This window comes from Seriola dumerili, unplaced genomic scaffold (assembly GCF_002260705.1).
Source record: "Seriola dumerili isolate Sdu_G_001 unplaced genomic scaffold, Sdu_1.0 BDQW01000017.1, whole genome shotgun sequence".
NCBI lineage: Eukaryota > Metazoa > Chordata > Actinopteri > Carangiformes > Carangidae > Seriola > Seriola dumerili.
Window position 1 is genome coordinate 12,057,481 of NW_019174272.1, and position 25,582 is coordinate 12,083,062.

Genomic DNA, 25,582 nt, shown 5'->3' on the forward strand with positions numbered 1-25,582 from the left:
TGTATAAAAAAAATGGTATTTTACATTATATTATTTTATGTATAAAATAATATAGTACATCCATGTAGATGATAATAAATGTTCGCAATTACACAAGGGCATCCATAAGTTTTGGCTACCATCATTGTTTGAATGTAATACAGCTGCTGTTGGGGAATGTTAAAAAAAATCTTTGTTATAATGTAGCAGCTGAAATATTTGTCTTATTCAAATGGTTAAAGTATTACCAAGCACTCCTTTTTCAGAATCATTGATGGTTTTGTTGATAAATGAGAGGTACAAACTGAGGCTTGCAAGTTAATCTGTAACATAGTGTATGCCAACCATTAGCATGTGCACCAGGGCTGTTTTAAGTTGACCTGGATACCACATTCAGAGGCGCTCCATTCATTCCAATAGTCACTGGGCGCATTATGCAAAAAAAAAAAAGCTTCATGGGCTTCTTCACACTTCCTTTATGCTTCTGTGTTCTTGGGCCCATAGAGCATGCTTATTAGAGTTGGTTATTAGCCTTCACATCGGATGGCGAATTCACTTTACAGCAGAAAAACAAGGGTCCTGCGCAGCGAAGTGTTAACCATCCTGAAAATCCCAGTGGCGCTGTACTAAACAGCCAACCTTAGCTATAATGCTAATGTTGGTAGCAGTGGTTTGTCACATTTCAGACTCAGTGTTTTTCTATCAAACGTGCATTTGCAGCTGCATTTGCAAGTTGCGTGAATATCTCTGGTCTTGATATGAGGCCAGTTTGCTATTGCAGAGGTTCTACAAATTCAGCAGCACAAATAATTACTTTAGCATCTTTTCAGTGCAAACAGGGGTCAGCACAATGTTTGTGCATGGGAAACATGCTTTTTGGGTCAGTGTGCATCACACAATTGACATAGAAGTTGCAATACTCTGTGCAGCCACTAAAACCAAATCGCTTCATAGCAAAGCTCAGTTCCTGGGGGCTTGATGTGCACAGTGCAGAGCTTCCACTGAAGCCTCAGAGGTCATTTTGGTACCAGTCTTCTCATCACATCTGGTCACTTGTTGAAGATGTTGACCGGTGGCCAAAACTCCCAAAACAGTTGAAGTAATCCTTTCATTATGTAATGAACTGCCTGACATCTGTGGTTGGGATTCAGATTTGTCCTCTGTCTGTGATTTGTATTCACTCGTGTCTGTTGGTTTGAGACATTCTTTCATTCTCTGGTTCCGTCCCTACGTCCTGATATCTCTGTCTTCCTCCTTCTCTTTCCCTAAAATGGAAGAAATTTCCGGAAACACCTTCGGATGGTGGGCAGCCGCAGGATGAAGGCCCAGAGTAAGTCCTTCAGTTTACTCTTTATGCATGTACTGTATGTGTTCTGATGTCACTACGTTGTCATGCATCCATGCTCTAAAGCGTGTATCATCATAACATCGGAACTGAGGTGTATCAGAACTTCTTCATGCTTTATGCATGGAGTACTGTGCATGTGCATGGGAATATTTTGCTACAGTATGTTCATGAAACCGTATTCCTCAAACTCCTCGTTTCGACTGGTGTATGTGTACAGTATGTTAGTGGTCGTGTGTTACTGTGACTGTGCACTCACTCACATTTGCTTTATAAAAAGAATTTATCATATAGATCATATCCAGGAAAGTTGCGTGCTGTAATTTATGACTGATCGACTGAGCACTTCCATGCATCAGTGTATTTGCTGTATCTGTGACACCTCTGAGTTCATTTTGAGTTAAGTTTTTTTTTGGTACCACCATTTTCCAAGTTTGACTGACAGTCCCTCTATATTCAAAATGAAAATTCATCATATCCTGACACTCAAATGACTGGGTGAAGGAGGGAGTTTAGAAGCCTAGACAAGAAAATATGCAAATAGTTCTGAATTCAACCCCATCTTGCAGGAATAGGACAGGAAACATATACAGATAGCCTGACCAGTTATAGTCTTTGGAAACCATTGTGATATTAACCCAGACTGAGATGAAACACCTATTTGTACCATTGGCTGGAGCTTTTCTACAAACAGATACCTCGATATTAGTAAGAATGCTATGTCTCTGTATATATTGAGATATATTGATATCTACCGTACCATATGATAAAAATAATAAAAACAAATTTGCTGTTCTGAATGTTCTGTCAGAAGTTATAAGTTATTTTTAGTGATCAATTAAACAGTTTAAGTAACTTTTCAAGTAAAAATGCCAAATATTTGCAGATTCCAAATTCAACTACAAGATTTTGCTGCTCATCTTTGTCTTATGTGGACTGAAGACATCACCTTGAGCTTTGGAAACTTATTATTTTCTGCCAAATTATTTACTTTTTTAATTTGATTTAGCTGAGTATTCAGCCAGAAATGTATCTGAAAAAGCAGGAAGGAGTTGCCCTTTAATACATTTTGTTAAATTGTCACTAGAGTTTGATTGGAATCAATAAATTAGACAATACAATGATGAAAATATCATTTTAACACAATAAAATTTCAATCAATCAATTAAAGTAATTTAAATACCACTTAGCCATATGTTAACATAAAACAGTAAGGTCAGTTATGTACAGTGACAGGGACATTAAAATCACTTTTGTGTTTATCTTCTTCACAAACACTGGCTCAGCAAGACCGAACACTTGACTTGTGAGGTCAATTATGCTTTGGAGAGTGTGTGTGTGTGTGTATGTGTGCGCGTGCATGTGAGTGACTCTTTTCCCCCCCTAACTCCATCAGCCTTTGCCGAACGTCGAGCCAAGAGCTTCAGCCGCTCGTGGAGTGACCCCACCCCTGTCAAGCCTGACTCACTGCATGACTCCAGAGACAGTGAGTGGACACAATCTCCATCACTCACAGACATGAACAAAGACACAGACAATTACTCTACACGGTGCACACACACACACACACACACACACACACACACACACACACAGTTTTCTCTGCAGACTCTTCTCTTAAACACATAAGCAGACATTACTATAGATGCAGTGCAGTTTTGCTTACACACTAAAAAAAAAAATACGATTGCCGCCTTGAAATTAACCATTTGTGTGAAATTTTGTCATAATTGCTGTGTGAAGTCTTAAGTAATGGCTAAAAAGTGTTTTGTGAGGTCACACTGACCTTTGACCTTTGACCACCAAAATCTAATCAGTTCATCCGTGAATCCAACTGAACATTTGTACCAAATTTAATGGGATTCCTTTGAGGAGTTCTCGAGCTATTGCGTTCACATGGCCAAAATCATGTTTTGTGAGGTCGCCGTTACCTTTGAACTTTGACCTTTAGCCATCAAAATCAAATCAGTTCATCACTGAGTCCAGGTGAATGTTTGTGCCAAATTTGAAGAGGTTGCATCATGGCGTTACTGAGAAATGTGTCTACAGGAATGGGACGGACAACCTGAAAACAATATGCCTGCGGCGCAGACGCATAAAGAAATACATATGGAAACATACATAGTCTTTTGCAATTGGGAGAATATACAACTAGGTGCTGTACAGACACATGCATGCAAGTACGCACACGCAACCAAACATATGGGTACACTCACATCAAAACAAGCACACACACAAGGATACAGTAACAGACAGACTGACACGCACATCCGCTCCCATTGTAGTCACTGAGTGACTAAAGTGTATCTGTTTACAGTGTGTGTGGCCTACAGCTCCACTCTGCCTGTGTGTGTGTGTGTGTGTGTGTGTGTGTGTGTGTGTGTTTGCACTCCTCCTCTTTGTACTTGTACATGGCTGTTGCCATCCATCCACACAGCCGTCCACATCTTTCAACCTGTTGTCCCTCTGCCTGTTGCTTTGTGTCGTAGCCGTCTGCATCTGGCTGAGCGCATCAGGAGGGTGTTATTGTGTGGTCTGATTTTAACTGCTCTGCTCCTCCCTCTGTGCTGGAAAAATAAAATAACAGGTGCAGCACTCTTAAATGGAGCACCTTCTCTAATCGCATTTGTGTGTTATCCTTTCATCTCGCCCTTTTGTTCCTGTGCGTGTGTATGTGTGTGTGTGTGTTTGAGCCAGGTGGTGAGCTTCAGACCTCGTCAGGGACTCTAGATGAAGGGCTGGATGAGGATGCTGAGTGGGAGGAGGAGAGGGAGTTGGAGAGAGCAGCCTGTGAAGGAGAGGACTTCATCCCACCAAAAGTCATGGTGAGGGTCCTGGTAATCATCTTTCAAATTGCCTGAGTCAAGTGCTGTACAAAATATATTCATCAAGTTTTTCTTACCTGCGCTGAGATGTCTTTGTTTCCTGTTTTCCACAGCTGATCTCCTCCAAGGTCCCAAAGGCTGAATATGTTCCCAACATCATCCGCAGGGATGACCCCTCCATCATCCCCATTCTTTATGTGAGTATCAGCTATCAGCAGCTTTACACCACCATTGTATTCAGTTTATGACACTTTGTGCTGTATCCGTTTATTCAGCCGTTCATTAGTTTCAAATAAACACAAATAGGTTTAATACCAAATTTTTACACGTTTTTATTTAATTTGTACATATATGTCATATATGGAAATTCAATATGTGTTGATATATTACATTACAAGAGGAACAGACTGAACAAAGACTCACACACTGATGTGTGTGTTGGCCTCTTTTTTTTATCTGCACTGAGAATGGTTATTAAAGTGGATGTTCATGTTCTACTCAGTTAAAGCATCTGGTAAGAGTCCACAGCTGTGTGGGAGAGCCTGTATTATGCATGATGACAGCTTTGCAGGAAGTGCAGGTCTTTTGTTCTTCCACATGAAGTCACAAAAACATGTTTGATGTATGAAACTGCAAGTCATCCCCAAGCTTTAAAAAAAAATCAAGAATGTCTTTTTTTTTCTCAGCTGTACTTTGTCAACTTCAGTACAACTGAGAATTAGACTCGTTTTAGAGGGAGTCGGACAAGTACTTGCTCCTGAAAATGTGAAATTGTCCTGTAATTCTCAAAAAGTAAAGTTTTAATCTAGTCTGAGGGGGAAAAAAAAGATGTTCTCAACCTACCCTGTTAACCCATTCACACCGGATGCTGCGCAGCGCAACATTGCCCCTCCCGCCGGTTGCTGCGTAGCGCAGCGTTGTTGATTCCTCATCATTTTCTTGATATATTTATACATATTTTACATATTTATATGCTGCATGTGTCATGAAAATGACGAGGAATCAACAATGCTGCGCTACGCAGCAACCGGCGGGAGGGGCGATGTTGCGCTGCGCAGCATCCGGTATAAATGGGTTAATCACCTGACCTCTCCTTACTTCACCTTGCGACCCTTTGGAAGGGTTCCGAGCCAGATGTTGGGAACCAACCAGTCTAGGGGATAGAAATGTAAATTCCTTGTTCTTTTGTTGTACGTCTAGCAGGTTGTATGATCAGCACTAATGTCTAAATGAAATGTGATTCTGTTAATGGCTGTAAATGAACTAATGTTCTTTATAGAAAATGAGCGGGTTGTTTCCCTTTTGAATCCTTTTCTGCTCAGCAGGATTTCATTAAATAATAATTCTGTTTTAATTTTGCATTTGAAGGACCATGAACGCGCCACGTTTGATGACATCCTCGGTGAGTGCGACATGTGTTTTTTGTTTTTTTTTAAAACGTTAATTCTCAAGTGAAAATTACTCTCCCAGTGAAAATGTGGAAAAAGACCAGGGTGGAATACGTTTGAGCTTGTTGGCGAGCAGAGATGACTCATTGTTTATCTACTCACGAGTGTGTGTGCGTGTGCGTGTGTGTGTGTGTGTGTGTGTGTGTCTCAAGAGACAGCCAGTTTATGTGTCTCACCATTTTGGCTGAGTGGGAAAAGTGACACCTCTCTCTCTCCTTCTCTCTCCCTCTCTCCCTCTCTCTCCTTCTCTCTCTCCCTCCCTCCAGATGAGATAGAGAAAAAGTTGACTGCTTACAGGAAAGGCTGTAAAATCTGGAACATGCTCATTTTCTGTCAGGTGAGTGAAAGCAGAGACAGATCTGAGAAATAGTGTGACATCATTATTAGGTCATGGTTTCCTTTAAATTAGTGTTGGGTTAAAATAAGTCAGGTTAGTACTGTCTAACTAGTCATCATGGCTTGAAGGACAAACTGAAATAAGTTACATAGGATAATTTTTTTTTTTTTCTGCCTCACAAACACTGACATATATGCAATATGATAGTATACAGTATCATAACAGTGAAGTGGCCTGAGCTAGGTTTGATCCCGGGTCTGGTTTCACAAAGATAGAATTTGACTGTCTTATATAACAAATAGCAGTCAATCAATCAGTCAGTCAGTCAATCAATCAAGTAATCAATCAATCAAACTTAATTTGAATAGCACTTGTCACACAGGTTAGTACAGTTCAAAGAGCTTCACAGACCACTGATAAGCTAAAAAGAAAAGGACAAAAGCTGACAGTGAGATACAATAAAATAGATTTACAAAGCTCTAATTTCAGTAGAAAACAAAAACAAACATAATAAAATGAATAATAAAAGAGAGATAAAATAGTACATAATTACAATAAAATAAGTTGAATAAAGTGACTAATGACTAAAAACCATATTTGATTAAAAGCCAGGCTGAAGAGGAACGTTTTGAGTTTACATTTAAAAAATTCAATACTTCCGTCTAGTTCTTGACTGTCTTAAGCCAGAGTGTGGTGCAGGGATTTCTGGGTAAATTAAGACTTTTTTTCAAAATAAAAAAAAAGTCCCACAGAGGAGCTGTATCCAACCGCTCAGCTCCGTTTACCCCAGAAAGTGTTTGTCTTTAGAAAGAATTCAACAGTTTCAAGGACATTTTACTTTATAAATTCAGCAAAGAGTGAAACCATAAAAAGAAAAATCTGATTTGGAAAAAAATTGCCTGGACCTCTAAAACTCCTTCCCTTCCCGTTGCTCTCTCCATAACAATGTTATCAAACCACAAATTATGAGCCATGTTTTCCTGTTTTTTTGTTGTTGAGTACTGGTGGTCAGCGCAGGTGTCATTGATTGTTACCGTGGTAACATTTGTCTTAGGACTGAGTTAGCCTGGTGATAAGATATCTAATGATTTTAACTTGAAATGAGTCAGTCTTTTTATTTTTGTGAAGCAGTTTGACTAACATCAGACTCATCTATGAGTAAAATGAGGACTGGACCAACTGGCCCGTTGTGGGTGTCTTATAAATACTCTGCCAACACTTCCCAGTATACAGAGAGACTCAGGACAGTTTACACAGATGCATCTGTTCTAAGTTACTACAGGGATATAAAAGGAGTATTGCAGGTCTGAATTGATGTGGTACAGTCAGTGAACTAGTGAACTCCATTTTTTTTTTTTTTTTTTTCTTGTTGATAGTGTCTCCCACCTGCGTTCTGCTCTCATTTGCAGTCCTGTTGAATAATGTAACACACCTCCTGCTGCCTTGATGAATTATATTAGGCATAATCAATATCCAATATCACATTTACACCTGCTATTTTTATGCACATGGAATTGAAATTGGTTAAATAAACCACTTCATTGTAAGATGTACTGAGTTGTTATGCTCGACACGTTTTCTTTACTTTAAGATAATGGAGCAGCTGTTTCTCCTCAGGTTTTTATCAGAAACTGGAGCTAAATATTTTGTCATCATTGTGTGGTGGCTGAAGGCCCAGTGGTGAACTGACATTTTATAGATAATATATAATTATAGATATAGATAAAATATTACTTCAGTTCTACAACATCAGAAAGAATGAAGTGACTTTTATACTTTTATACCTGAATCTATCTTAACACAAACACCTTTCCACAGGGAGGTCCAGGACATTTATATCTGCTGAAGAATAAAGTGGCCACATTTGCCAAGGTGGAGAAGGAAGAAGACATGATCCAGTAAGACCTGCTTCATTTTTGTAGCTGTAACCAATAATCTGTGTGTATTTGTTCAGGGTTCAACCACAGAAAGTCAATGTTTATGGAAAAATGCGGCATATGTTCTTTGTGACTATGATAATGACAGAGAGAGAACAAAGTCATTTCAGCAGATTGTTCAATCCTGAATTCATAGCATGCTTGTATCTAGTGTGGGTTTGGATAATTATGCTACACATACAGTACAAAGACTGACGGTCCCGTCAGCTGTGCTCCATTAAAACCTTCAGCAATTTAACAAACACAAATAATTCAGTTAAATAATGGCAGTCGGCATAAAATCCTACCGTGAAAATCTCCAACCATAAGGTGCCTCCAAATTGCGTTTATAATCGTGACCCTCATGCAGTTACTCATTCACTCAGTTTTGACCTTAACCACCTTACTAACTCACTTCTCTCATTTCCCCCGCGCCTCTCCGGTGTGGCCAGGTTCTGGCGGCGGCTCAGCAGGCTGATGAGTAAGCTGAACCCAGAGCCCAACCTCATCCACATCATGGGCTGCTACGTGTTGGGCAGCGCTAATGGAGAAAAGGTAGTTGTCTTTTTTCTTCTGATTCATGAAGAGCAAATAAGACTCCCAGAGTAACTGCTAGTTAGTGTGAAGGTTGACTTGAAATGTCTTCATATGCGCGGAGACACGCAAAGCCATATGCTGTTGTTAGCATGTTGCAGATAAATCATTGAGACAGTCTGTTGGTGTTGTCCCTCGACACGGCAGAGCTGTGCAGAGTGTAATGATGTGAGCACTTTTTGCATAAACGTATAACGACAGGGGGAGCAGTTTTGCACGTAGAAGATACAATAATGTAAAGGAAAGTGATTCTTAGAGTCAAGTGTTTGAATTCTGACCTCACCAGCACCTTCTGCTGCCTGGCTGCAGCTCCGATCCTGCTGTCAGGCTGCCACACAGCACGGGGGGGGGGGCAATGACAAAGAGGACACACACACACACACACCACTTTTGAATGACAGGAAAATAGACTGATGAGACACCCATTTAATTAAGCTACACCCACTCACCCTTGCTGCACTTACACACACACACACACACACACACACACACACATACACCCACAAACACATACCTCCTCCAGTACTCCTGCCACGACCTTTCCGACCCAACAGAGACTTGCTATATGCAGACACACTCACATAAAACATACGTACATGCAAACACGCTAAAATATTCATATTTCCTCGTGCAGCCCCATCTAGAACCACTGTACCACTGCTGCCTTCACTCTTCTGCACTTTCAGTACAGTAGAGCTTTTCCTGTCCTCTTCATAAAGAAGTCTGAATTAGGAATGAATAATAATCCCAGGATATCAGAGGCGGGTAAAGAGCATTTAAGGCATCTTGAATTCTTGTGCACCTCTTGACCTTGATGGTGAGAAATACGGTGCTTGAATAGTGTGAAGCAGGAAGCATTGTGAAGACACAATGGTGAGAAAAGCCACAAAACAGATGTTTAATGTTGCCACATCTAATAAGACAAATATAGAATTATTTTTATCCTAATTCTTTTTTAATAGTTAGCAAAAATAAGCATCAGTGAGGAGACTGGCAGCCTCTGCGATACAATGAATAATTTATTATGATGCATCTACCGGAAACATCTGCTCTGTTTATGGTGGTTGAGAAGTCAAAGCTCTGCCAACGGTGCATGGAAAATTTGGTTTCAAAACAAATGCAATAGAATAAGGAACAACACAACAAATATGCCATAATCTGCAAAACTAGAATTTCCGCCTCACAGTTTCAGATTACATCAGTTTATCCAGAGTCAAATAAAATGTGAACCATTTGTGTGAAATTTTGTCATAATTGCTGTGTGAGGTCTCGGGTTATGGCTAAAAAGTGTTTTGTGAGGTCGTTTGTACCAAATTTGAAGAAATTCCCTCAAGGCGTTGCTGTGGAGATATCGCGTCCACGAGGCCAAAACCACATTTTGACCTTTGGCCCAATTTGAAGAAGTTCTGTCGAGGCGTTACTGAGATATCGTGTCCACGAGTTCATACGTACAGACGGACAGACAACTCAAAAACAATACGCCTCTGGCTCTGGCTGTCGCCAGTGCGGAGGCATGAAATATGAAAACATCTAAATGTAGCACAAATTTAAACCAAATTTCCAGAAATTTAGCAAGAGAAAATGTGGATTAATGTGTACACGGCCGGCTGTGATGCTCCAGTCAGGTTCCATTAAACCACTGAAGAAGAAGAGGATGCAATGAGATGATGTCAGTAAAAGATCTCCAATCAATCCCCACACTGTGAAAAGCGCGTAGAAAACATGCTGGAAACATGACATGTATGTTTGTTTCATGTATGAAATCAGGAAAGGTTATGTTCTCCTTATCGCTCCACACAGATCTGATGTTTTCGTCTGCTGTGATGGAGGTTTGAGTGAAACACAAGTCAGATGATTCACATGATTTATTAATTAAATCTGTTTCCATCTACATTTGGTTTTTTACTAATACACCACCACAGCCAAGCAACATTTCAACTTTTCTTTTTGTTTAAGTCTCCAAAAACCCTCTGGTTTTCTTTTTATGTGCAGTGACAAATCATTTGTTAGCCACAAACACCACTGAATGATCAGTGTTTTTGTAGTACAAGATATAGCAGAGAATCATTTGTAGTAAAACGATATCACAGATTACAACACATTAGTGTTAGTAGCAGGAATGTCCCAGTTAAACTTTTATGCTGTTAATATCAATATTTTAAGATTTTCAGCTTAATGGCTCTGAATCCGGATTTCCACCACATTGAATAAACAGCGTGTTAGTAGAGACAACCTGATTTCAAAATATTTTTCATTGTATCATATATCATACATATGTCATAAATATATCATATCATGTCATGTCATATCTCATATCGTAATTTACTGTATATCATGGTATTTCATGTCATATATCATATAATCATATTATATATCATACCATATCATATATCATATCATGTTATGTCATGTCATTTCTCATATCATATATCATATCATGTACTAGCATATCATGTCATATCATATAATATCATATCATATTATATATCATACCATATCATGTCATATCATATCATGTCATGTCATTTCTCATATCACGTCATATCATATATCATCATGTACTATCATATCATGTCATGCCATGTCTCATATCATATATAATTTTATGTCATATCATGTTATGTTATTTCATCTCATCATGTGACATCATATCATATATCATATCATCTGCTGCTCATCATATTTTCAGGTTATCTACAGGCTGTAGAGCTTCATTTATTCATTAAGCTGCCACTCAAAACTGTTTGTTCCTCTCCTGCCAACAAAAGGCGACAGAAGATAGAAATTGATTGTTTGACTTTTAGTAATTTATAACTTCAGTAATTTGCAAATGTTCAAAGCTCAACCTAATAACAAAATGATTCAGTTAGAGAAAATAATATTGAATCCCAAGCCTAGCAACGAGTAACAACAATGATTACGCTGCTCCATGTAGGTCTAAGTAAGTGGTGTCAGTATTATTGTAAATACGGGATTTTATTCAGATGGCAGTGTCAGGGTTGAACCGGTCAGCTGAGTCAGAACTTCCTCACACTGTGCCTTAAAACCAGGAGGCTGATGAAGGAGTTTTGCCACTTGGCTGCTTATAATTACAGCCTGCACAGTGTGACATGAACAACAGAGAAAGTCATTTTCTTAATGAAAATGTCCCACTTGGCGTTTCAGCGGGTGAGACGACGTCATAAATCAAGGTTGAATCACAACGTTGATATTGCAGCGTTGTTTCCACATCTGACTTGTGTCAACGTTGACTTAACATTGAATTAAGTACTGATTTTTTCAAACTAAATCAATGTTAAACTAATTGATTAAACTGCAGATCGAGTTGTACACAGTTGTGCATTCAATTATATTATTGCCTAGTTTACAATCGGATCAACATGACAATACTGATTAAATCAGTGATAAACTGAACACATCCCATTGTTTAAATGCAGTTGTTATGTGCATGCAGCTTGCTGTGCATGACTTGCAATACTGCTCTCACTAAGCCATACACACAAAGAGTCAGTGGTGAAGCTTGAATGTGATCAAATGAGAACTCATTGGAAAAATAGATTGTGGCACCTTCCTGAATAAATATGAGGCTGTTACAATTTTCTCTCCCGTCAAATGTCCGTACTGTTGAGTACGTTATCTATCTGTACCGCAGGAGTGGGATGTTCCACATTGAGAACAAGAAACACTGTATTAGATGCCAGAATGAGAAATGAAACTATACGGGTTGTATCCTTGTACTGTTTTGTCACACAGTGTGTTGCATAATCAAAAGGGTTGAAACAGCTAAGGTGATAAAAGAAGTTTGTTGTGTTCCCGCTCTTGGTCGGGACGCTGTTTGGTTTTCCTGCACATTTTACACACAATGATGTTCTGATAACGGTCAGACTTCATTAAAGAAACCAAAACCGGGACACGCTGCCCAGCTAACCTGTCCTCGATGTTACAGTTTTTCTCGATTGCTTTGATGCAATTCAAACCTCAGGAACATCATTCTCTCCACTATATCTATATATATATAGATATATATCTATATATATACACACAGTATATACTGTATGTGTGTGTGTGTGTGGGTGTGTGTGTGTGTGTGTGTGATCCATGTTTTGCTCCTGGTAAATCCTGGTAAAATAATAATAATAATGATCATAATAATAATATACAGGGTAGAAATGTTTTTTCACAACCATTACCATTAAACGTTTCACTGTTTTTAGTGCTGACATTATTACAAGCACACCCCCACGTTGAGGGTGAGGACATGAGTAAAATTACAGACATTAACAACTCTGTTAACTGGCCCTGCATTAATCTCCACCTTGCTCTTATTTGTTTGTGGTAATTACAACCAGGTGTTTGAATTAATTTGACAGTGATACGTGAGTGTTTCAAAATGCTGCTTGAAGCACATTTACAACAATCGTTGTTATTTTGCTATTGTGCAACTCTCCCACTGTAGATCTGTGTGACCATGGTGGCAAGATATTCACAAAGTATATATATGTGTGTGTGTGTGTGTGTGTGTGTGTGTGTGTGTGTGTGTGTGTGTGTGTGTGTGTGTGTGTGGTATCAGGCTCGGCTCTGCAAAGTGTATAGAATGGAAACAATACGAACAACCTCCAACTATGGTGGAGATTTACACGTCACAGGAAAACGTTAACCTGCTATCAGACTGATTTAATACAACCAGGGAGGCTTTGACCTGTGCTTTCTAGCTACACACACACACACACACACACACACACACACACACACATTGTGCATTACACATATTAGGACATATTCACATAAAATGATGTGATGGAATTCAGTCACCCTGGGCTCGGGTGTGTTGCAGTGCACCGTGACAGTCACCGTGACATTTGGCATCTTCTCCACAGTGATTCAGTAGAGGTAAAACGAGGAGGGATATGAATAGGGAAGGGCTTATTCGCTGCATTTAACAATTTTTACCCCTGCTGCTGCCTGTGTGCGCTCCTGCAGGCTCAGCTGGAAAGCCACTATTAATAGACTGACTGACTGATCTACCTTCAGATGATGCTCCACTCCACCCAGCATCACTCCCTACAGCTCCTGCTATCAACCATTCAACCCTGCAAAACTCATCCTGCACCATAACTATAAAATACAAAATAATACTCTCACCAGTCAAATTTCTTTTTTTTTTTTTTACAATTCATAGCGTTTGTCTGTGTTTTAAACAACACACTCAACTGTCCTTTTTTTTCCCCACAAGCTGAACTTGTCTTGAACCAATCCAACCCAGTTTCAAATAATAATAATAATAGTTCCAAATAATGCCAAGATCCAACAGTACCAGTCATCATGAACTCTACATGCTGGTTTACAGCATGTGGTGACTTATTCTGTCAAACCCCACTGTGGCTGTCATTTGTCATCCCGGGACATTTCCCGGTGACCTGATGGTCGTTTTGGCCCGCACCATCAACAGTCAGCTTAAACCAGTGATAATGCACCAAGCAGGAATGAGTCGATAACCTCTTCGTCACCTCACCTGCGTATGAGGCTACCTGGCTGAACTGCTGCGTCTGCGGTGTGTGTCCACACCATTACTGCTGCAGCGCTGCTACTGCCAGCCCTGTCTTTACCTACCTACCTTTGATGATGGCCATCAATAATAATAATGATTATCCGTAGCTGATGAGAGATCGGAAAATATGAGTTCAGAAAACAGTCACATGAGAGAGAGAGAGAGAGAGAGAGAGAGAAGAGAGAGAGAGAGAGAGAGCGCAGGGATGGAGTCACGTTCCCTGGCCTGAATTATTGTTTTCCCTCTTTCTTCCTATTACTTTCCGACCAACCTCACCTTCGCCCGTGCTTGTGAGGCCGTATGGTGCTGCTAGCTTTAGGCTTCAGCACTATTAACACTGTGTTGCAGGTGTGCTGCTGGAGAGATGACCCGTGGGCACAGGAGCAGTTATGGATTAATATGATTGAATAGAAATATCTAGTTAACACCAATTAGTCGCTGTAGGGGATGTTTCTGTGCTGCAGCCTTTGGTCAGAGGGTTCTCAGCTCCAGCCAATAACAGTGCGCAGGGTGTGAGGGCAGGAGTCTATTAAAACGTAGTGACCAGGTTAAATCGCTGTCTCTGTCTCTCTTCATTCACTCTCTAGCTCGCTCAACCACCAGTGCTCTCTCTCTCTCTCTCTCTCTCTCTCTCGTGGAGCTGGGGAGGAGGAGCCACCTCTGAATGGTGTGTTTACAAACAGAATCCAACATAAATCAGATCGACAGCTCTAGTAAAACATTAATACTTGCTAAAAGCTTCCCTGCATTAGCATTTGTGTCACTGACCTCATCCTTGAGAAGTCGTGCTCTGTTGATGGCCTGTCACTTTAAAGCCACCGGGAAATGTCGACGCTGAGCTTCCAGAGCAGGTTGCATTAGCGGCACAGAAAGTCTCAGGCGGGTTGCGTCGCCTTTCACCTTTCGACTGAGTTCCAGTTCTACTCAGTGCCCCTCTCGTTCAGTACCACCACTGCTATCAACAGACCTGGCTGGTCCACATCTACTGCTGTAATATTATTATAATGTAAGTTCATTTACAGTAATGAACAGAACTGGACCTGCCAAAAAACATGGGGCACGGGACATAACCCCACATAAAGACACAATATGATGTTGTTGCACTTTGGTTTTATGGGTTAAACAACCAAGATAAAAACATTTCAGTTAGCAACATTTAAAGGTGCTGGTTGGTGTTTTTTGTTAGCTCACAACTAGCTCAGTTTCCACTCTTTGTGCTAAGCTAAGCTAAGCTAACTGGCTGCTGGCTCAAGCTTCACCTTTAACACACAGATACTATGAGAGTAATACCAATCAGTTAATCAATCCATCAATCAATCTCTCAAAATGTAGAACTCAAAAAAAAATGAAGGAACAAGAACACATTTGGAAGAAGTAAATTGTAAAATTGGACCCCAGAACAAAATCTTCCCATCAATGTCCTCAATTGAAAATGTTCAAAATATGTAACAAAAAATCCCCAAAAACCTTCAGAAAAATACCCAAACATCCTCTCTGGAGATAACTTATCCTTTATTCCTTATTCTACATTTTCTTATCTATGAAAAGATTAGTCATAACATGGACTAAAATTTACCTCCATATCTAACACTGATTTAGTGAAAGTCTTTTTTGCTTGAATATGGGAAAATATATTTTGAGACATTTTTTTATTCCATTGCATATACACTATGCCCATGCATTTTCATCTAAATTTTCATCCAAATTTTAAACAAAACTTTAAACAACAAATGAAGAGATTTATACTTTTATACTGAAATTTCTTTTATTAAATGATTGTAATTACAACATGCCGAATGTACAGTCTTTAGTGAAAGACCAATTACATTACCTAATTCTAAAGCTAGTTATAATTGTAAAGTAATTGTTTAGTTAGCTTTCTTGTACCGACAATAAAATTATTATATTATTTAATTTTATTTATAGAGGAAGTCTGCAAAATTGTGTATTTTCATTAAAGAAAGAAAAGCACTGCATACACAAAAATCTAAGCCTTTCCTCTGTGTAGCGATGGATGCACAGCAGAGTGTTGCGGAGATGAAACCTGCAAATGCTGCAAGGCTCCATGTGTGATGGCACACCAGCTGGCACTGGACCAGACCCCAGGGAGTGAGAAGCAGGACAGGGAGGAGGAGGAGGAGGAGGAGGAGGAGGAGGCAGTCAAAGTGTGTTTGCCAAAAGCAGTAGACTTAGTATCATCAAGTGTGATGGGCTTCGAGATGCACAGACACACGTGTGCAGTAGAAACCTGCAGGAAGTGATGGAAGGACACATTTCATCCGTTCATCTTGTGTGTTTCCGTCATAAAACTCTTTGCCAAGAACAAAAAAAACAAACGGCACATATAAGTACATGAGCGCACGGAGAGGTTGGCGACTCGGGGAGCACAGACATGCTGTGTCCCATTTCAGGGGCTGCCATTTTTCAAATCCACATTTCAACACTGAGCACGTCACAGCATGTCGAAAAGGCATTTCACAGGTTCCTCAAGCCAAGAGAAGCTCTGTCAGCATCCCAAACCCAGCATGAGACATGAGTTTGAGTCTATGAGGTTTATGGGAGCTGGTGATGATGCTATGATTAATCCTCTTTAGCCTTATCCATCCTTTGTAGACTGTCACCACAGAAATGGGACACAGCTAGCTGAGCTCTCGGATACAATCAGCGACATTGTGGTAGGGCAGGGCAGGTTTGCTCATATAATACAATTGATACTCTGATGAAGTAGAGGGTAACGTTAACTCAAAAAATATATTTTTAAGACATTTTTAATGTTTTCCACTCGTCAAACGAAAGCACCTCGTCACATCACGACTACAATCTTACACGGTCAGGCATTTTAACATTTCTGTATCACTTCTAACATGACACACGTCTGAAGTGATTACTGTCAGATTCAAGTAAAGGCTGAAGCTGAAGTTAAATGAGCCCAGAGACTGAAAAACACGTCTTCTTCCAGCTTCTTACGAAGTGCCAGAACGTATTACAGCGATGAGCGAGCGAGAGAACATCAGATTGTGTCAGTGTTTCCCAGTGAACATGTCCTAACCTGCTTCATGTGTCAGCGGATATATCTGCACTTGCCCCACCTCCAACCTGTTTTCAATGGTCCAAATCGACACTGAATCAACACTGACGTCATTTCCGTTTCCCAGTCAGCAGTTACCATGGACGAAGAGAGACTGTTGTACATCTTGTATGGCCCACAGCACCATTTTAATGAGGATACAGTCTAAAGAGGATGAGGTTTGGAAGGACTTCTTCTGCATCGCTCCTTGTGTATCTGCACAATTTCTTGCTCGATCAGCCAGAGTTCGCTGTATGTGAGGAAGATGGCAGTACAGCCTTTGTCTGTGTTAGTGCAGTCTGTGTTGATGATTTTTTTCCAGCATATTTTTTCAAGTACGTCGGTATCTACAGTGGATTTTCATTCATGAGCTGACAGTTTCAAACTTTGACACTTGGTGCAATCCATTGGATTATGATGTTAATTCAAAGTATTGGACAAATTAAAATTCTGACCTGATGATGGCGCTCGATGAAAAGTCACACGTTCACCAAAGTGATGACAATCCTACCAATCGATCCTGAGGGGAAGATGAATGTCTGTGCAAAACAATCAATCCAACAGTTGTTGAGACATTTCAGTCTGGACCAAAGTGGTCGACCGACCAACAGACCAAAATCTACAGTCAGCATGGCTAAAATGATTTTTCCTCATGGGGTGTGGCATCAAAAAAGGGGATAAAAACAATCATATAGTAATTTAATACTTCAGACTGAAACTTTACTCCCTGTATTTTCAATTTTATTCTTTTATTCTTATTTCAATTATGAATGTCCATCGAAACACTTTACTTCCAGTATGTGAGTGAAAGAGAGCCCCAATATAATCTCTTGTCAATCTGTGTCAGACATTAGAAAACAGGCTTCAGAAATAATAACTAATAAAGCTGATGAGAAAACTCTCTGTAAAAAAAAAGAAGATGAGCATCCTTTGCACTCACATGATTGTTAATCACTGTTTCACAGTTAAATACATTTCCCGCCTGTAAGAGATCTCAGCCCACTTTTCTTCTTTCATGGATCATTATTTTTCAATTCACTGTCAGACTCCAGCGACATCACAGCTCCTTCTTAGCTCCAGGTGTCAAATATCTCACAAGCCACGGTGGTTGCACAATATTTTACATGTCTAAATAGGCTATTACAAATCAGACACCTCTGAATGAGCAAAAGCCTTTACTTTAAGGCTAGCAATATTATATTAATAAATTTATTATAGATAGAAATGTATTATATTTATATTTTAAACTTTTCATGTTTTATTTGAAGTGTTGATCCATAAGAAGATATATTTTGATGTAAAACTACATCAAAATGTAGTTTTACATCCCCTCTCTTGGGCTTCCTCTAGTAGCTCTAGTAACAGCCAATCAGAAGAGAGGAGGCTCTGAGCCTCTCTTCTGATTGGCTGATTGTTTTCTGAGTGACCTAATAAAAAATATAGCAGATTTCAAGTAAACACTCAGAGAAACTAAATCCTGCAAGGTTGGATGGTAGGTCCAGGTTGGCGGGGCTTGGGGCATGGCTGAGAGCAGTGACTGCTTTGTTGTGACATCACAAAGTTCCAGAAGTCCTGACGGCTGGTTTTAAGGCTCAGTTTCTGAATACAGGCTGTGTGCATTTCTCTGTGGACTGAGCACTTTGATACTTTCACAGTATTAATATAGAACCTAAACCTGCTTTATGATCAAACAACACATGGACATCTGCCTTTATACAAAGTGTCAGTGCTTGAGTGAGGTTTTTTTTTTTTTTTAATGAAGCCCAGTCCTTGTGAAACAAAGCTCTGGGAAGGCTCTCACTATCTTTACATTTTAGAAAACATATATTAGATATATCATACAGTATGTATATATATCATATGGTATATTTCAATATTTAAAGGTCATGGGACCTTTAAATATTATTCTAAATAATATTCTAAAAATTATGCTTTTTGTCCTGTAAAACACATTTTCTCGCTAAGACCCATCAGGCTTTTACTTGTGTCATGAATTAATTTAGAACAAAGGTCTGTGTCAGCTTTTAAACATAACAGTGATTTAGTGGCTTTATGCTACACCACCTCCCTGTATGTGACCCTGCTCTGCCAGGCCTTTGCCGCACTATAGATCCACTCTGACAGATGTGTCTTTATGAACAGAAAACATTACCATATGTGCCTTTCATGTATACTCAGCTATTGCCATGTAAGTGGCACATTGACCTTTTCACATACGCTAAAGCTGCGGTGCTACATGAACAGAATCAAAGTGCTGCGGGGGCTCCTCCTGCTCTTTCCATCCGGTCATATCTCTGTCACTGGTTTGTCTGCTTTCCTTTCAAAATAACTGATGGCATTTGGAATCCAGTATTCCCTCACTCTAACTCTCTCTCTCTCTCTCTCTCTTTATCTCTGCCCTTTTCCCTGCAGCTTATTCAGACTCTGAAGAGGCTGATGAGACCCTCCTCGGTCGAATTCAAGTCCCCACTAGAGCTCTCAGCACAGGGTGAGAGCACCACACACACTGCCTATAGTTACATGCAATATTGTTGGTTTTCCTGTTGTCTTGACACAGAAAACATGTGGTTACCCCTCCTGTACCATAAAAGAGCTGCATGCATCACAACAAAAAAAACATGCATACAGTATTTGTATTGATTTAGAGCAATCGGCCTCACCAGTACACCCACTGAATGTTAATAGCGGGCATTAATCAATGCCAGTAAGCTGTTCAGCAAAGAAGAAAGCACATTAGGGAGTGTGAGCAAATACAGGTGTGAACTCTGCTGAGCTCTCAGCGCATCCCTCATCAGTCATTTTCCTGACATCAATTGATGCCACGCTAATTATTTTCCTATTAAAATGTCATTATTGCCTCTATGGGTTTTCCTATCCTGTATTGACCCACCACACTCTGCTTCATCTCCGCCTTTCTATCCTTCTTCCAGACATTCGACCTGTGGTGCTGTGTGAAAGCATTCAGCTCTTGTATTTTATTTATAAGACTGGACTGAATGTTAAAAGATGTGAGGGAAAAAAAAAATACTAATTTAATAGTGTAGGGCAGAGTTCAGCCCTTAAACCTCAGTATCTGATGAGAGCCGCAGGCGAGATGTTTGTACAATATCTTTTTGCCCAGTTTTTTCTTTGCATTTTGCATATTGATTACTTGGCTAAAGTGCACACACATATAGCCTTGAGCAGATTGAAGCAATTGTTTTCTAGGTCATAGAAAGTATTAGATTAGAATTCATCAGCATGAAGCATCTTGTGCTAAAAAAAAATGTTGCACATAACACCAGAAAAATGACTTGCGAGAAGTGATTTACAATTTTTATACCCTTGTATCTTGAAAAAGGTCCATACTTTAATACTGATATGTGTGTATATTAAACACTTTTGCAATAGTGTTAATTAATAAAGAAAATGTTGATTTCATTTTCTCTTTTCTGAGAGCCTCTTTCTGTCCCAGCCGTACACAGTCAGATTTTGCAGCTGGGCTGAAGTAACTAAACACAATCACTATACATCAGCGCTCTCGCTCGCCCACTCACTCACTCCGCTAGCGGTACCTAAAACTGTCAAGACCAACCAAATGGCAAGTCTTTGCTCTTCAACACAACTGCTCAACAAACTTTGTCCTTACATTTTGGTTTTTTTTTTCGCTGCAGGCAAAGAGATGATCGAGATGTACTTTGACTTCCGTCTGTTCCGCCTGTGGAAAAGCCGCCAGCACTCGAAGCTGCTGGACTACGACGACCTGTTGTGACGTCGCCCACCTCCTGTTGGCTTGTCGGCCGGTTATCTCATATCTGAGCCTACTGTTGTACGGTGACGGGGCGTTTGGTTGAAGGGCGCCTTAGGGGCGCCTGGACCGGCTCTGTGGCAGAACTGGAGCAGCGGCGCAGTTTGGGTCTGTTTGTCCCTTCTGAAGCAACACGGTGGCCCTGTAGTTTCAGCCAGTGGTGTACTTCCCTTATCCATTTTTCACTTTCTACCTGTCTCTCTGAGAAAAGAGAAGGAGAGGGACAAGAAAAAGGAGGAGAAGCAAAAGGACTCATCATCCTATCCTAAATGTGTCAAACGACACTAAGTAGAGTTAGATTCCTGAGTTCAGAGAGGACGCTAGATGAAAGAGTGACAGCAGAGAACAGAAAGAGTTTAGAAGGTGACAGATCTTGTTTATCTATTTGTTTTTTTTTTTTGCCTTTCTTTGCCTCTTCTGTTCTCTCAAGATGGAGCATTATAGGATGGAAGTCTTTTCTTTGTCAAGTGTGGAGGTTATTTGCAATGGAATTAGAGCCTATATGTAAATAAACAAGTGCTTACTGGAGCGTCCCAGCATCTCTCGCCATGCTATCGTGTGAAAATCTAGACATTAAATTAGTCTGATAAAAAAGTTAGGTGTCTTGACTTAACCCAGCTTTTTTTTTTTTTTTTAACTTTAAATAACTGTATAAGCATTTTGTACAGACTGTTGTATTAACTCAGGTTAAATCCCTTGTTTGGTACTAAGAATTGTACTTAGCCTACTGTTCGCAACATACTGTAGATCAGAATCCAAGGCCCACACACTCCTCACAGAGCCGTCTTCAGTGGAACGTCATGAGCGTCAGGGATGTCATACCTTAGCTTGTGCGTGAAGGGTGGAGGTTTTTTCTACACTTTTCATAGTCTTTCAGGTCAACCGTAGCTGAACAGACGGATGTATTCATGCATGTTTCTTAGCATTACATTTGACCCTGCTGAGCCAACACTTGCAATTCTTTCTTGAGCTGTCGGTTCACGGGTGCTGATCCTTTTTAGCGTGTTTGTATTTCGCGCGTGTGTCACTAGCTTACCTGCATTTTGTGCAGGTGGAGACTATGACGCCAGACTCTGCACACCATGGGCAGTGTCTTTGTAGGAAATAGACACATATACATACTGATAACACTCATACTGTACTGTATAATTCATTCATTCAACTCTCGATTTACTCATACTTTTTGGAGTAAATGAGAATTTCTTATTGAAGACTTAGCTTGAATCATTCAAAGTAGCAACGGAGTGGCAGAGGTGATACTATACTATGTTATTTTTGTTTCTCCTCACCACCAAATTGTTGTTGTTGTGTTAATATACTCTTACAAACAGTGCTCTAGCAAATTCATTTTAGCGAATATCACAATATGAAGGTCTGTCTCTCAAAATACAGTCCTTGCCGTAATCATTTCTGGCATTGATATCCATTTTAAAACGTCAGAACATCTTAGATTTTGGAGTTGAAATGATGTGTGTGTTGTATTACCATTAAAAAAACATAGATATTTAGTATCAGGCTTCCATAAAGTTGAGGGACTTGTGAGATTAAAAAAAGGGACGAAGCAGCATAGGCCAAAGTATTCCGACTTTTAATCCCTGGGCCAAACTCCAACAACACTGCATCCCATGTTTCCCATAAAGCAACTGGATATCGTCTTTTTCTATTAGACCCTCCCTGCATGGTAAATGTCTTTCAATCTCTCACCTTCAACATTTGTAACACATGGTGTATTATACACCAGTTTTCACATGTTGAGTGACACTCTTCATGACAAATGAACTCATCTTTATCTTTACTAAAAAAATGTTTAAAAAAAAAAAAAAAAAATTTAAATTTCACCAGACAGACATCAATAAAGGTTTTACATGCTTTCGTCCATTATATCAGACTTATAACCCATTTTACAACAAAGGCCAGTATTAGCCTGATGTTGCATTATTGGCCTATCTTGTATTTATTAAAAGCAATTCTATTTTTTTTAAAGAAGGGCTTACCCTATTGCACTGTATAGCTATAAAATACTCACACTAATGGTAGATAATGAACTGCTGCATAAAGTTACTTTAACAGTAAAAGTTTCTGGGGAGAGTGTTGTCGAAAAACTGTTTTGGAGCAGTGTAACCGCCGGTGTCGGTACTGAATAAGTGTAGTGTCAGACAGGATGAGTGGCATGTACATTGCTCCATCTCAAGCTTGCGCTGAGGTGGCCATGTCCTCTTGTTATATATATTCTCCCTCAAATATGCAGGTTCATCATTTGATAAAACTCACTGTTTGTGTGTGTTCTGGAACTTCCTTCTGCAGACTCTCAAATGTCCTCACAAAGATAGAAATCAAATCACAAAATTGAAGCTGGGGAAATTTTTGGGCAGATCCTGATCATTTATTATGAGTTAGACTTTTTTTTTTGTCTTAAGTCTGCTGTATGTTGTTCTACATTGGCTTTGGCTGAGGTCTGTGCTCTCTGAGTGCCCTTCAAGTTTCTGTCTGTGCTAGTGAAATGCATGAAAATGCTTATGTACATCTTGGTTTTCAGTTTGGCGCCCACGTTAACAGGTTAGAGCGGACACACTGTCTCTCCTCATCTAGAATATTGGCGTCTCGCCTTTTTTTCACTCGCAAAAATAGACAGTGGAAAGATCTGTTGGTAGTTATACTGACATCACACCAGCAGCATACAATTACATAAACGTGTCACCTTTTAGTTTCTATCTATAGAATGTATCTGAATATGCCATTTTAGCATTTGTATGTGGAGACAGTGGCGGCCATCATATCAGAAACCTAATGTTAGCTATGAAGATATTATGACAATGGTTTAACAGGTGAATGGCAGTGTTTGTCTGGTGTGCTCTCTCTCTCTGGGTTTTTGAATAAGGGTAAAAAAAGATTAATAAAATTTATATTGAAAAGGAATCAAACATTCTATTATTAACGGACATTGTGTAGAAAGACTGAGTCTGGCAATAGCAGAGCTGTGGCAGTGTGCACGCATACACACGTGCGAGCTGCAGCAGTGCAGAGAAGTAGCCATCACACACACACACACACACACACAAGGCAGGCAGTGTTTCCCAGACGTTGCACATACATGACACACTGCTGTCAACTCATTGTTGTGCCACAACGTAGCAAGTGTCACCAGATCACTCTCTAAATTAATTGTGATAATTTGGTGGAATTACCGTAGACAGCTAAGACCACAGTGGCTGGTGGCACTGGTGAGTTTGTAGGTTTCAATTCTAACATCACCCGAGAGAAGCAGGAGTTGTATTGATAAGTAACTATTCCTGGTTTGTGCCATTAATTCATCTGTAAATTCTAACAGGCTTATCTTAGGAACGGGGCTTTGTTTTGAATGTCTCTCAGTGTATTTTATCATGTTTTAGTGAGAAACGGTCCTTGCTGCTGTTTTATCGGCAGGTTTGCTGTTAATGCAAAGCTAAATTCGACATATTGCATATTTTCACAGCAGCGATCCCATCAGTACAACAACAGAGTCATATCATGCTCACTGTCGCTCAGAAATACTTAATAAACAACTCTTTATACTTACACTTATACTTTACACTTTTTTCAGTCGCGGTTGACCGTCCGATCGTTCGTGTCAGTGAAACTCAGCTCTTCTCGCACAAAATGTTTTACAATCTGTGCGGGAATGTTGTTTTCATACTGGTGGAGTCAGCGCTGTGGCAGTTTACATTATGTTGAATCTATCGAGTATTTCCTGCAGCCAGTAAGTTGTGCCGTTCTCGATGATGGTACTGCGTGTTCACAGTCTTTACACCAACCTCAAAATTAATGTTACGTCCACTCACGTTAAAATCAAAAGACTTTAAAGTTCCTTCAAACATTGTATCCTGACTGTTGAACCTCATGGCCTTTGTCTTGTGTGCTCAGCTATCTCTTTGCTTAAAGGTAGGATCTGACCTTTGTAACTGTTGTACATTCATGATTCTGCTTCATGTTGATATGTATTTGTTTAGACATCACCTGCTCTCCAGATCTCTGTAGCAATATACTGTGTACGTGTATATTTCGCTAGGTTATTTCAATTTCTTTCATGTAAAGGATAGAGCACATTGTTCAAGGTATTTTATTAGTGTGTAATACCTTTGAATTTTAACGGCTATTGCTTTACCACACTGTGGATGATGGACAGAAACAAAGTGATAAATACGTGGAAGACTGACAGCAGAATGGGGTCTGCTCGCTGCTTGGCTCCTGAAGTGCTCACGAGGACTCCTCTGCTTTCTCCTCTGCTATGAGTTTAAGTAAAGTCCAAACCCCAGAGCCTAATTACATACCTGCTCAACTGTTGTACCTGTGTCTCAAGTCAATATATTTAATCCTGCTGCTGCCGGGTTTAATAGCAAGTTGAGATACACTCAAAATTTTACACGAGCCTGAAGGATTTCTAATGAGTTCTGTGATCACAAAGGAAACAGAGGTCCATTATCTGCCATCAAGCTCAACTAAGTCTCCCCGAGGCTGTGATCAGATAACACACTAACATGTCTGAAACACAAACCAGCACCAGTAACGTGAGGCAAGAGCTCAAAGGGTGTAAAATGTTTGATAGCATCACATTATCTGTGTAATTAGCACTAATCTGAAGTAGTAAAGCAGAAAACATGTTGCAAAATATTAGCTAGTAGTGTCTATTTGCTTTCGATAAAGTCATCAGGATGGTGTTTTAAGCTTTTATGGCTCTCCCTCTGCCTTTCCGCCCTGGT

General features: G+C 39.9%; 1 protein-coding gene across 1 annotated transcript in view; it reads left to right on the forward strand.

Annotated features, from left to right (window-relative positions):
* Nucleotides 1-20,980, forward strand: part of nsmf (NMDA receptor synaptonuclear signaling and neuronal migration factor) — a 54,887-nt gene extending 33,907 nt beyond the window's left edge. The window contains exons 7-16 of the mRNA XM_022756554.1: nt 1,257-1,309; nt 2,721-2,810; nt 4,022-4,149; nt 4,263-4,346; nt 5,518-5,551; nt 5,864-5,934; nt 7,753-7,832; nt 8,303-8,405; nt 19,472-19,547; nt 20,713-20,980. Coding sequence (XP_022612275.1) covers nt 1,257-1,309; nt 2,721-2,810; nt 4,022-4,149; nt 4,263-4,346; nt 5,518-5,551; nt 5,864-5,934; nt 7,753-7,832; nt 8,303-8,405; nt 19,472-19,547; nt 20,713-20,810 — 817 coding nt within the window. The 3' untranslated portion in view covers nt 20,811-20,980. The remainder of the gene's footprint in view (nt 1-1,256; nt 1,310-2,720; nt 2,811-4,021; nt 4,150-4,262; nt 4,347-5,517; nt 5,552-5,863; nt 5,935-7,752; nt 7,833-8,302; nt 8,406-19,471; nt 19,548-20,712) is intronic.
* The last annotated feature ends 4,602 nt before the right edge of the window (nt 20,981-25,582 follow it).